The following is a 14,824-nucleotide window of genomic DNA, read 5'->3' on the forward strand; positions in this document are numbered from 1 at the left end:
AAATATTTGAAAAATATCAATTATCATAAGATAAAGGGAACAAATGTATTTTAGTTAATTATTCTTCCTGTTACAATACAATAGCAGAGTTGGAAGGGACCTTGGAGGTCTTCTAGTCCAACCCCCTGCCTAGGCAGGAAACCATATACAATTTCAGACAAATAGCTATCCAACATCTTCTTAAAGACTTCCAGTATTGGGGCATTCACAACTTCTGGAGGCAAACTGTTCCACTGATTAATTGTTCTAACTGTCAGGAAATTTTTCCTTAGTTCTAAGTTGCTTCTCTCCTTGATTAGTTTCCACCCATTGCTTCTTGTTCTACCCTCAAGTGCCTTGGAGAATAGTTTGACTCCCTCTTCTTTGTGACAACCCTGAGATATTGAAACACTGCTATCATATCTCTTCTATTCCTTCTTTTCATTAAACTAGTCATACCCAGTTCCTGCAACCATTCTTCATATGTTTTAGTCATCAGTCCCCTAATCATCTTTGATGCTCTTCTCTGCACTTTTTCTAGAGTCTCCACATCTTTTCTACATCATGATGACCAAAATGAATGCAGAATTCCAAGTGTGGCCTTACCAAGGCATTATAAAGTGGTATTAACACTTCATGTGATCTTGATTCTATCCCTCTGTTTATGCAGCCTAGAACTGTGTTGGCTTTTCTGGCAGCTGCTGCACACTGCTGGCTCATATTTAAATGGTTGTCCACTAGGACTCCAAGATCCCTCTCACAGTTACTACTATTGAGCAAGGTACCACCTATATTGTACCTGTGCATTTTGTTTTTGTTGCCTAAATGTAGAACCTTACTCTTTTAATGTGTTCTTGATTGTTATATCCTTCTTTGTTTCATTTTTAGTTTTTAAATTAATTTTTCACTTTTTCATTCTTTTTTCCACTTTCTCTTCTCACTTTTCAGTCTAAATGTGTTTCCTTGTAACAGGCACACAGACTTTCCCATGCAAGTCAAGTGAAATTTTAAAAAAGCAGAATGAGAATGAAATTACCAGTGCATTTACGATCCGTGTCTTCCTTTTTTGACCCACTAATTGTTAACTTGCAGTTGAAGTTTTCTTCCCAGTATTCTGCAAACCATACATTTCTTCTGTTGTTTTCCAATGTGCGGGATGTAAAATAGGTATCAAATCCTAAAAAGAAAAAGAGAACAAAGGTTGCTTTTTAATAAAAAGAAGTAGAATACCAGAAGAATATTTTTAAGTCTGCAAATAAGAATAGGGCACAAATAGAAACTGAGGATTAGTAATTAGCAAGGAAGAAAGAGAGGGAGGCATCCACCAAATGAACTCTTTAATACATCACATTATATATATACTAATGTTAGGATTAATAGGATCATCCCAAGTTTTAGTTTGATGGGAGAGAAAGGAGAAATGTTCTGTATTTTTGTCACCAAAAAAGGCACTAGGTCGAGCCAAGGTGGCGCAGTGGTTAAATGCAGCAGTGCAGGCTACTTCAGCCGACTGCAGTTCTTCAGTTCGGCTGTTCAAATCTCACCGGCTCAGGGTTGACTCAGCCTTCCATCCTTCCGAGGTGGGTAAAATGAGGACCCGGAATGTTGTTGGGGGCAATATGCTGACTCTGTAAACCGCTTAGAGAGGGCTGAAAGCCCTATGAAGCAGTATATAAGTCTAACTGCTATTGCTATTGCTATTGCTATTATTTTTGAGGATGAAGGATGTCGTCTATTGATGCATCTCACTTGTGTGCATCCTTTTTGCTGTTAGACGCACTTCAGGAACTTCTTCTGCAGCTGGCAAGGCTTTCCTGAAGGCCTCTGCAGCCAATAACCAAGCTCCCAATCAATCTGGAGCTCTGTTATTGGCTGCAGAGGCCTTCATGAAAGCCTTGCGGGCTGCAGAAGAAATGGGCCAGCAAGACAGGTGTCGGGATGGGTGAGACCTGGCTGCAACTGTCCAAAGCTAAGTAGTAGAACAGCTCCACCCTAGCTTTTTACCTGTGCATCTGGAGTGGGCGTGATCTTAACTAGGTCTTATTTTGGAGGTAGGGCTTATATTGGGCACACATATAAAAATCAAGCTAGGACTTACTTTCTGGGTAGGTCATATTTTCGGGGAAACTCAGTATATCCATACTGAGTAATTCTATGTACAGTACTTCCGACATGTGCCCTTCCTTAAAACAACAAGACTGAATATTATAATAAAATTGTTATGTGTGCTGAGGGTACTGAGCTGGCTCATTCTAATTCATAAAATTTGCAGATCTATATTGGTTGATTCATAAATTCAGCTATATTTGGGCTCTGTGTGTTGCTTCAGTTCTTTCCACTAAAACATAACACAAATGTTGTAATGTTGCTTCTGTGTATTGCTCAGTTTATGCTTATGGGACAAAGCTATATTAATGAAAAACATATGAGTCATTCAACAAAAAGCCATTTTGTTCCCGTAATGTTAAGGCATAAACTGAATGAAATAACTGTTTACGTTTTTTTTAAAAAAACAAATTTTTAGCAAATTACCTTCAACTGCCAACTTACAAGTCAGCTTTACAGATTTTTAAAGTCTAACACTATATCACCCAAATCACTGATTTTCCCCAGTTTTTATTCTGCATGTCCAATCTGGGTCGGTCACCAGGACCAGAGGTTTAGTTTTTCAAGGTTTTGGAGTCATGCTGGAGCCCATTCTGAGGGAATTTCTTTCTACTGGAGTGTGTCCAGTTTTTATTCTCTTGGCATTGCCTTGTGAGTAGATGATATGTGTGATGACCTGTTAAATCATACGGTTTGTATCCCTTTAGCTTCTGCTGCTTGGTTTACAGAACAGGAGCAGAAGCAGCTTCATACCAATGCAGAGAACCATTGTAATAAATCAATGGACACAGCAGCTAAATCCTAGCCTTACATTCTGAATGCTGACCTTTGTACCCGAGGCATATAAAGCTTACAGGAGAAGAAGGATTGGGGGGCGGAGGGAGTGGCAGAGGGATGGGAGCATCAAATTGCAACTTTCAGTTTGGGCAATGAGGCGCTGACAGCTATTAATGGGACTTCATGCAGCATGAAAGAGCAATGACTAGCTGTGATAACTGAGCTGTCAGCACAACTCATGCATTACAGGATTATAAATCTTTTGCAAAGCTCGGCGGTATCAGGTATCTGTATGACTGAGCTCTAAATGGAATTCTGCTTTTGTTTTATCTCACTCTGTCTCTGATGTGTGTGGGCAGCCCCACATGTGCGTGTATTCCTTACTTCTAACATTAACAAAACAACGTATGCACCTGCTTGATTATGCCGCTTGGAGAAATGCACTTGGATCACACAGCACTGACTACATAAGTTCATCAAAGTTTTGGGAAGTCATGGGTACAAAAAATAATGAATAGGACCCAGATTGATGGGGACAATATGGTGACTATAGTAAACTGCTTAGAAAATGTGGCAAGGCGCTATGAAGCTGTATATAAGACCAAGTGCTATTGCTATTATGTGACAACAGTTGTTGCTTTCTTTAGGAAAAGTAGTACTGTTCGGGTAGAAATAGAAAAAAAGGAAACTACCTTTTTAATTAATTTGGAATATAAACTATTTTAGGCTTCATTGTGTATTTTGACAATTCAATCTTAAATACGGTATTTACAAAAAAGGCAAATTAATTGGTAATGAGGATGTTGAGTATGCAAATACAAAGTGAGAGTCTTCACTCCGGTTTGCGATTCAAGTGGGAAAATACTTTGAATTGATTGGTCAATGGCTGACAGGCTCCTTTAAAAGGAACACACCAGCCAGCATCTTGCTCAGTGTATACTATGAGCTGAATAAAAGTTAGTGTTGCTGAATCTGGCTTGTATCCATTCTTACCCACAATCTAACAGAGAAAATGTGATGAGGTTCCCTAAAACTATACATTGGGTGACAGCAATGCATATTTTGATGTCCAGAACTCATTATGCCAATCTTACTAGAAATCAGGCACTCATAAGGAGGCAATGGTTAAATAACATGCAATTTTCTTCTCTTATTCCTCTACAACTTCTCAGGCAGAGAAGTAAGAAACCACGTCAAGGAATACAAAGAGACAAGGAGAATATAGAATAGGATGAAGAGAAGAGCACAGCTATACTAATGAAAATGTACTCCTTTTGGGATTCAGCCAAATAGTAACATTTTCTTCTACATGCCAATCCTTCCCTTCAAATTAAAAAAAACAACAACACATGATATTAATGTAACAGCCAAAAGGGTTATCCTGACTACCTCCAAAGGGAAATTAAATACATTTAATAAATGCGCGTGCATGCACGCGCGCGCGCACACACACACACACACACTTCTTGTTTCTGTAGTCTTTGAACTGAAATCATGATTCAATAACTTTTGCCAAATGTCTCCATGATGTTCCAAAAATATTGAAACGAAGCAAGAGGGTTTCATAACAATGTATTCATACTTGGATTAGAATGACTAGTTAGAACCATGATAAATGTTTACTTCACTTTCCACCACTGTTACATAAAAAGCATTGTAATCAGCTTAATAGTTGCTTAATTAGCCAAACCAGCAATAATGTTAACAGTCAAAAGCTTCTTTTTATTGACAATATAAATACCCTACTTATTCCCATTCATGAAATATTGGCTTTGTGTCGCATAACACATTTAATATTTTCTTCTTTATCCACACATGAAATACGTTGTCTTTGAATTAAAGTCATGCAAGACATTTTCTGTTTGTTATTATGAAAGAAAGGAAAAAAGAAATGTTTCTTTCAGGTCGTGAAAACTGTGATTTATTCTGTACAGGTAATTCTCAATTTAGAACAATTCATTTAGTGACTGTTCAGAGTTACGATGACACTGAAAAAAGTGATTTATCACCATTTTTCACAGTTACAATCTTTGCAGCATCTCCATGATCATGTGATCAAAATTCAGTTGCTTGGCAATATTTATGATGATTACTGTGTTCCAAGATCATGTGGCCCCCTTTTGCGACCTTCTGATAAGCAAAGTCAATGAGGAAGCCAGATTCACTTAACAACATTACTAATTTATCAACTGCAATGATCCACTTAACAATAGGGGCAAAGAAGGTTTGCATAAAATGGGGAAAAACTCACTTTAAAATGTCTCACTTAAAAACAAAAAATTTGGTCTCAATTTTGGTCATAAGGTGAGGACTACCTATATTCCAAAAGGTATTCTAAATTTTGTGCCACAAACATATAATACATGTTATCTAAAAGGCCACCGATGAGTCAAATGAATTCATAGTGATATGTTTTCTGGTTTGTTTTATTTCAAGTGTAGGGAAACTAGTGTTACTATAAGTGTCTGATTACACATATGGGCAACATTCTGTCTACCATAATCTTTCTGTTTCAACATGTATGTTTCCACATTAAGCATGGCAGGAACTGGGAATATTTGAAGAATCTGATCCTTTCAAGTGCTAATACAAGCTGTTCTGAAACACATCTCCTCAACCAAAGCATAAATCAGAATGGATTTTATAATTCTAAAAATGTTTTTCTGCCCAAAACCATACTAAAATGCATTTGATTTCAATATGAATTTTAATATGGATTATATAACTCTCATATTATATGCAAGCAGCGTTTATTCCTCTAAAACTATTATAAACTGCCTTCTGGAAAACTTAAACTTTTAGTCATAAAAAAGTTATACTGAAACAAACATTTTACTTCAAATGTTATGAAAGAGGATGATGACAAATTATTATTTTTAGTCAGTATTACATTAGAGAATAGATATGTAACACACTGATGATATAATGATCTAGCTTTCTGGACGTTTCATCACTCAACTTTCTTATATCAACAATATTGCAAAATATAATTTATGGTATTTTCAGTATGTATCACTATATGGAAAAACATAAACTATAATATTTCTTTCCAAAGTGTATTGCCATATATTGTAAATGCAGTAGTCAAAATTGTCTTGAAAACAAAATTAAGCTAAAGATGGGCAAGATAAGATTTTATGTCTTAAAGAACCTGTAAATTCCTACCATAAATTTAATGTCCAAATCATTTGAAACTATCTCAGAACAGTCCAATAAACACGTTTAATATTTACATATGTGCGTTAAAATAATAAGAAGTTATATGTTACATGTTTGCAACACCTAGAACAGTGATGGCTAACCTTTTTGTCCTTACAAATTGAAATCGAGCGTACATGCACATGTGTCCACACCATCATGCTATGTGCCCGACCCTTGCATATGCATGTGCTCCCCCCGTGCTTGTGCGCATTCAAAAAAAATTAGCAACTGGTTATCTGCCCAGATGTTGGGTGGACATGGCCATGGTGAGCATGGCCTATTTGGCCTCCTGCACCATGGAGGGGGGAGTGTTTTCCCCCCCTCCAGGCTTTGGAGGCGTCCCTCAAGCCTCTGTCTGGGAGGGCAAAAATGGCTTCCTCTGGGCTCTGGAGGCCGACTCAAAAATCAGCTTGCTGCTGAGAGGTGTGTGCGCATGCATGGTGGAGCTTGGTGTCAGCTTACGTACCTGCAGAGAGGGCTCTGTGTGTTACCCGTGGCAGACATGCCATAGGTTCACCATCACGGGCCTAGAGCCACAGAGCCTCAAAATTGGCTATTCCAGTTCTTGAGTTCACTATTCAGATTTGATTGTTGATTTCTTTTCAAACAATGTATCTTAAAATTAGATGTACCTTGGGAAGGAGGAACCAACATCGCAATGTTACAACATGCGGTCTCGACACTCCAAGACCACCATTGATACTTTTGCCGCTGGACGGTCCATTGAAGGACCGAGGGAAATCATTTTAGGGCAATTAATAGAAACACTTCAGGGTACAAAAAGCTGGACAAGTTTCAGTTTTCTTCCTTGAAAACACAAACATAAAACTGGGCTTAAAACACTCCTTTTGTTCTCTATATGCACTTGGCCTATGGCATTTTTTGCCCCGTGGCCTGCAGGGCGGTAAGTGCGGGACACAATAGAAACTGACAGAGGTCCAAGTTTTAACTTCACCTAAACTGTCCCGCAGAGATGGAGATCAGGAAGATGAAGCCTTGCTGGTCTCAGGGACATCGCAAAGTCCCTGATTGACCCAAGGGAAGCGCTTCAAGTTGGCCGTAAACAGGCAGCCTTAGGCTGATGAAGTCGGGATGGCTCAGAAAGGAAGGAAGTGAAAAGAGAAAGTGAGTCCATCTGGTGAGGTATTTTTTTCTATTTTGGGAAAGATTGCCCAAAGAAATTTTTCTTTAAAGCCAAATTAGATCCTTAAGCAAAAGAATTAAGTGGCGAAATTAACTTATATTGGATTGCTTTGGAAAGCTTTTTTTTCTTTGTAACTGTGGATTGAAGTGCTTGCAACGTTTCTCGTTTCTCCTCTTAAAGTGAACAGATTGATATTTCTTCTTCTTCTGCTTTTTGTTGCTTTATTTTTTGACTTCTGGATTAAAATCTTCCTTTTTATTTTAACAATTCTTCCTATTACTTGTTATTAAATTCCATTAATTTTTTTTAAAAAAACTTTGTTTCCTATAAGCCAGAGATAAATATTAGAAAGTGAAAAGTAGCAACACTGCCACTCAGAGGTCAGAAGCTGGAGTTTTTGAAACAATGTATCTCTTCTCTTTCCTTCTTTGATCTCACTGACTTTGTAGCTGAAGGGTTTGCAACTTATTTACAGAAACTGATAAAGAGCCAAGGGCATGAATTGTTTTTGCAGGTGCCTTTGAGAACTATTTTGGCAGGGGAGAGAAAGGGAAAAAAACAGAACCCTTCTCCTTTGAAGAGCATAAATTAACTTGTGTTCAAGTCAATCTAAAATAAAATAAAATAAAAGAGGCCTGGAAGGCTAGAGTGGCAGTGGCTATTAGTTTTTTTTTTCTTTTCCTTCTTTTTTGGAAACATGGATCAATATTCAGATGAGGAAACCTTAAAATTCCAAAATATCTTGGCTGGAATTCAAAATCTATTGGAAGGATATGGGAGAATTGAGAAGAAGTTGAAAAGACTAGTCTATCTCACAGCAAAAGGTGAAGGGGTTGGAGCCCCAAAAATTAAAGGGGAGAATGAAGACATAGAAGATAAAGACAATACAATAGGTGAATTTATTAATGGAACAAATGTGGGTGAAAGTGGAAAGAAGGGAATATGGAAAAGGGAATTCGACGAACTAGAGCCCTACCCCAGATTCCAAGATACAGAAGAAAAAGAAATGGTAATAATGATGGATTTAAGAGGATAAATTCTTTCAGAAGCACGATTGACAACCAAAGACAAGCTAATTTTAGTAACAGCTGGAGGGCAACGAGATTACCTGAGAGATCCTTCAAGCAACAAAGTGCGGAGAGAAGTCTATAAAAACCTTATAAAGGAGATAAAAAGAAGACTGACACCACAATTGGCAAGAGAGATAAGACTGTTTTGTTACTGGAAAGATACAGGTTGACAATGAAAGTTGATAATAAAAAATAGTTGATTTTGGTGATCAATAAGTAGGAATTTAATAATTCTTAGATTGTTTTAGATTGTTATTGAATGTTTATTCATTAATAAATAATTAACTATAATAACAATAATGAAATGATAATGGATACAGTTTAATGATATATACATGTACTGGCAAACTAGTAAAAGAAATTTGGATTTAAATTACAAGTTGCAATCTGGAAAAAAGACCTATCAATGTTATTAACAAATTTTTATTTAGTTCTTGTCATAAGGCATAAGGTTTTTTTTGGGGGGGGGTCTGATGAGAGGAGATAGGATATAAATAGTAAATGTTTTTTAGCCAATTATAGTAACAACAAGGAAATGTCAATGGATATTGTTTAATAATATATATATGCTCTGGTATTGGCAAAAGCAACTTGGATATAAATCCTAAACAGTGAGTTGAGGGAGGAAAAAGGGGAAAAAAAGGTTTAGAAACTTTATTAATTGACTTTTACTTAGAAGATGTTATGAAGGTGTAATGTTATTGGAGGATTTTTTAAAATAGCTAATGAATGCCATTATGTGGTTGTATCTTTAAGTATGAATGATTTGAGGTAAAAGCACGTTCAAATAATTGTAGTCAAATGAGAATTGTGGTACATTGATAGTAAGATATACGAAGATTTTTGATTTAAAGTGTATAATCTAATATGAACTATAAGTAATGACTGTGGAAGAAATGCACGAAAGTTATCTGTAACCAATCGACATGCTTTCTACAAAATATAATGAAGGATGATTCATTTTGTTTGTATTTTTGTTCAATTAAAATAAAATAAAAACTTTAAAAAAAAATAGATGTACCTCAAGAGCTTTTGAAAATAAGGAAGAAAACATTGACACAAATAGGCCAGTTATGCTATCAAAGAGAGAAATGAAAAATATTGCTTAAATCCAAAACAAAAAGGGCACATCTATGAAAAAATGAGACAGACACCTTCATAATTCCTATTAATATAAGTGGGGTGGGGGGAGTAAAACGAGTCAGGTTTGCAATATTCTGTTACTATAGTTATTAATAAGCAGAACTTGAGCCTTTGTATGAAGAAGATTTCTTGATTTGGCCTACGTAGAGGAATTCATAAAAGCATCTAAATCACTTACTGTCTCATACTGTTCACTTGGTATGTATATATATTATTTATCAGCACAAATACACAAATGTAACAAAAGCAACAGTAAAAATATTGGGTTTCTGTCTGGATGGTCTCTTGTGACGAGCCGATGGACAGAGAATGGAAGTAGTGATCTTCCTCCCATATTTGGGCATACTGGGGGTTGTAACTCTAAATAGATACCTTTCACCCCGGCTCAGCTGATAAGGAGTCAAACTCTGTGGCTTAGTGGTTAACACATCTGCCTAAGATGCAATACAGCACATGTTCGAATCCCAGGAAGGGTATGGCTAGCTGATGAGAGCTAAATAGCTTGAAATAGATCTATACTAGTCTCCCTTTATTTATTTATCAGCACAAATACACACACACACACACACACACACACACACACACACAGAGTATATATTATATTATATAATATTAACAATATTATATTGTTAAATGAATTCTCCATATATCTCAATTTTTTAAAGAAAAGATCCTCTTGTTATTTTCAATTTCAGTTATTTTACACTGTCAATTTTTCATGTGATTTTGGATAAAACATAACCTCTTCTCTATTAATAACAAACTATTCCTAGCATTTTCTAAGTCTGAAAGTGAAAAACCTGACCCCAAAACCTCCTAACATTTCAGCAAAGTTATATACATTACTTTTCAAGTAGTAAGAACAAAATGCTGTTTAAGTCTTGCTGCAAAATAATACCTATGTTAAATAAAAGGACAGTGATAAAACTGAAAATCTATATCACAAACTAATCTCAGTTTGGCCAAGAACAGTTGATGGTATTTAGTCTGCTGTAATTCACTTCAATATATTTGTTCATGAAAGTATCTAATAGGGATTAAGATTGGAATCCCTCTTACAATGCACATTAATCTTGATGTAATATTCATTTTAATAGCATTAATCTTGCCCCAGAGACTTAATGGAAATGTTAAACATTGAACTATGTTTATTGAAATTGCATCTACTTATTTAGACACTTAATACAACTTATTATGATAGATTTTGAGAAAGATACAGACCTAAGTGTTTTATAGAGTCTGTACACATTTTTTTCAAGTTTTAAACATTTTATTAGGTTATAAGATACTGTAAGATACAAAATACAAAAGTAAATAGGAAAGCAATGGAAGAAAAGCGGTGAAAGTAAGCAAGGGTTGGGGAAAAAACAACAACATTGATTTCTGACTCCCTCTATTGCAGTAAAATAAGGCATTAACATCAAGAGTCTGTGCAAATTTTAATCCTGTAGCTAAGCAGCAATCTCTAGATATAGTGGATCTCAGAAGCAACAAGTTAAACTTCTAATTAATAGTATAACCAGAACATAAACCACAATATGTTTTGGTATGATATTGTATCACTCAAGTGGAAAAATATAGAGATAACCTTGAAGAAGAAATGCAATAACTTTCTAAGTAAATGATCATTTACTCCATGAATAAAAAAGGGGTGAAAAAGAAACTCAGTATAATCCAATCTTGATTATGTTTGGCTAATAGGGGGCAGAGGAAAACTCTCACAGATTTTAAGATTCTATTATCCACTAACAATATTCTATTTTAGTTTCCACTAACAATAGTCTATTCTAGATTCTATTATCCACTCACTATTTCCAGTAGTACTTATGCATTCTATGACTTAGCCAAATTCAATCTAGAACAGTCATTTGATATAATTATATGACTGATACAAGAAGGGGAAATAATATAATAGCATGGCTAAGGGCTAACTAGAAGAGAATAATCTAAGTTAAGGTAAACTAGTATAATGAGGCCAACCAGTTTCCAAATTATGGTCTTGAATATATGCCCACCCTTACTAAGAGAGAACATCAGGAATTGCTATGAAATAGTGAACTTCATAGCAGCACTTAAATCAAAGAAGTTGATATGGATAAATATTAAAGTAGAATGCCCAAACATCAAGAAACGGGAACTATGAAGCTATATCAGAACAAATGATGGAAATTTCCCCTCCCGTCCCACAAAAAAAGGGAGACAAAACCAAGACGAAGAACTCAGGAAGGAAATTAACAAAGAATTATAGAGCACTGTAAGAGACGGGGGGAAGCTTTTTTGCAATATGATAAAGCTGTCAAAGATGGAAATAGACAAGGAAAAACAAAGATTTTTTTCTTCCTGAAGAATACCAAACTCTGAAAAAGTTTCCAACCTCAAATTGGTGGGTGAATGGATGCCAATGGACAAATAATAATTGATTCAAAGAAACTCAAACCAAGATGAAAGGAAGATACTGAAGTTCTCTACAGTAAGTATATCAGCATCCAAATAACTATATACAAGAGCCTCTAGGACTAGGTGAAGTTAGAGGAACACTCCAGTCATTATCAATTCAGAAGACTATACGCAGTGGAATAATATCTACAGAAAAATGCAACCAACAGAAGAATAACCAGTAAAGGTTATATACACACAGAGATATTTTATATAAAGTTCTGCAAACTTTCATATATATATATATATATATATATATATATATATATATATATATATATATATATATATATATATATATGTGTGTGTGTGTGTGTGTGTGTGTGTGTGTGTGTGTGTGTGTGTGTGTGTGTGTGTGTGTTTTATTTGTGCTGATAAATAAATAAAGGGAGACTAGTATAGATCTATTTCAAGCTATTTAGCTCTCATCAGCTAGCCATACCCTTACTGGGATTTGAACCTGGGCTATATTACATACTAGGCAGACATCTTAGCCATTAGGCCACAGGCTCTTATCCGTTATCAGCGAAGCCAGGGTGAAAGGTATCTATTAGATTTTTACAACCCCTGGTAAGCCACGTAATCAGCACAAATAAAAAACCGCAAATATAACAAAGGCAACAGTAAAAATATTGGGTTTCTGTCATGATGGACTCTTGTGACGAGCCGATTGACAGATGATGGAAGCAGTTAGCTTTCTCCCATAATTGGGACTTACCAGGGGTTGTGACTCTCTCTCTCTCTCTCTCTCTCTCTCTCTCTCTCTCATTCATATATATCTATATATATATATCTATATATATCTATATATATCTATATATATCTATATATATATATATATATATATATATATATATAGATATATATAGATATATATATATAGATAGATAGATAGATAGAGATAGAGATAGAGATAGAGAGAGAGAGAGAGAGAGAGAGAGATAGAGAGAGAGAGAGAGAGAGAGAGAGAGAGAGAGAGAGAGAGAGATAGATAGATAGATAGATAGATAGATAGATAGATAGATAGAGAGGGGGGGGGGAGGAGGGAGGGAGGGAAGGGGGGAGGGAAGGAGGGAAAGAAGGGAGGGAGGGAGGGAGAGAGTTTGCAGAATGTTATATGTTGTAATGGAATGTGTGGATGACATAATGAACTAGGCAAAGAGATACTGCAATCAGAGAAAGGAGGCAGGAATCTCCAGTGGTTTAATAGGGAGATAAATGTAGCATCGGCCTTAATTAATCATTCAGTTAAAAGTGACGGTGGGAAGTTGGTACAGTACCTTCGAATTCTGTTATTCTGTTAGATTCTGTTAATATAAGGTCTTATAATAAAGTAAGAATTAGTTCATTTAGTTCTATTTCCTGTCAGGTTTACCTAGGAAGACAGACAACTGCCTATTTCATAAGAAGTGACTTTGAGCATTACATGCAAAAAAGTCTATAAAATAATGGACAGTCATGTATAAAACACACACACACACACACACACACACACACACACACACACACACACACACACACACACACTATGTGATTACTAACAGAATCGCTTCAGGCTCTCACTAGTTCCCGAAACCCCCAGACCTGTTGATAAGCTGGGTCTTGAAGGAATACAACAGCAACAATCCCAGGGTATTCTTAGAGCCCAATTTAATGCTAAGGAGCTCACATCTGGTGATTTATGAATTGGCAACCCTGAAAACCCTAAGAGATTCCCACAGGACACATGCCTGTCCGGAGTCTCAGCTGGACCCCATCTCCAAAAGGGCTACCATCTCTTCTTGGCTCAGCCAGTTTGTAAAGGAGGGAAGACTTTATTATAGACTGATCACACTTTTAAAAGCAGCAGCCAGAAACTGGGGCCTCTGAAGTTCTCCTGTCTGGGTAGAGATACATCTGTGAAATATCTCAGAAGTGTTCTTAATAGGGTGATAAAAATTAATCAGAGCAATAATTACAGTAACTATCTTTACTATTAAAATAAAATAAAATACCTTTCACTATTGCAGTGTTCATACTTTAAATCAACTTTAAGATGGTTGTTAAGCATATTAGCTACCTCACATATTTTATGGAGTATCCACTAATATAAGTTTGCCCATCCAGTTCCTACCCCTTAAAAAGATCTGCTTATAAGGTAGATTGTATGTTTCTTGCAACATATTAATACCTGGCTGCAGTTTTTCCAGTTACAAATTTGTCCTTCCTAAAAAAAAAAATCTGAGCCCATTTATGTTTCAACTGGCTACTTTATCATGTCGTCTTGTAGATGAAATATAATACATTTCTCAAAGTAGGTTTCCCAGCATCAGACTCATACATCAGTGTAATAAGCTTACTGAATGGATAAATGGATAAAGAGAAAACACTAATTTTGATATAGATTGAAAGAAATTACATATAAATAAAACAAAAATAAAAGCACCCACTCCAACTATGGGAGGGAAGGAGGAAGGAAGGAAGGAAGGAAGGAAGGAAGGAAGGAAGGAAGGAAGGAAGGAAGGAAGGAAGGACTGACTCCTATTTTGGTCCCACTCTCCCATTCATTCCCTCCTGATCCCATGACTAAAAACATAGGATGTCCATGTAAATTAAAACATACAGTAAAAGCATCAATTAAAGAAAATGATAATGTATATGTATGTGTATGTGTATGTGTATGTGTGTGTGTGTGTGTGTGTGTGTGTATGTATGTATGTATGTATGTATGTATGTATGTATGTATGTATGTTAAAAACAAAGTTGTTACTCATCAGGTTAAGTACAGAGGTTATAAAAAATTCACAGTGGCAGAAGGGTTGTAATTTTTAAAATCTTATTTCTGATAGAGAGACAAAAAACTATTGGATAGAAGATAAAGATACTTGATTTTCTTGCTAGGGTACATGCTGAACTGAAGCTTTTCCTTTGGTAAAGGAACTTGTACAGAAAGATGTGGGTAACTCACTATTTTATGTCCACTATTTTA

At 35.9% G+C, this 14,824-nt stretch overlaps 1 protein-coding gene across 1 annotated transcript in view; it reads right to left on the reverse strand.

Moving 5' to 3' along the window:
• Positions 1-14,824, reverse strand: part of GRM7 (glutamate metabotropic receptor 7) — a 474,525-nt gene that overhangs the window by 141,078 nt on the left and 318,623 nt on the right. Inside the window, exon 5 of the mRNA XM_032210561.1 lies at positions 1,016-1,156. Coding sequence (XP_032066452.1) covers positions 1,016-1,156 — 141 coding nt within the window. The remainder of the gene's footprint in view (positions 1-1,015; positions 1,157-14,824) is intronic.

This window comes from Thamnophis elegans, chromosome 2, assembly GCF_009769535.1.
Source record: "Thamnophis elegans isolate rThaEle1 chromosome 2, rThaEle1.pri, whole genome shotgun sequence".
NCBI lineage: Eukaryota > Metazoa > Chordata > Lepidosauria > Squamata > Colubridae > Thamnophis > Thamnophis elegans.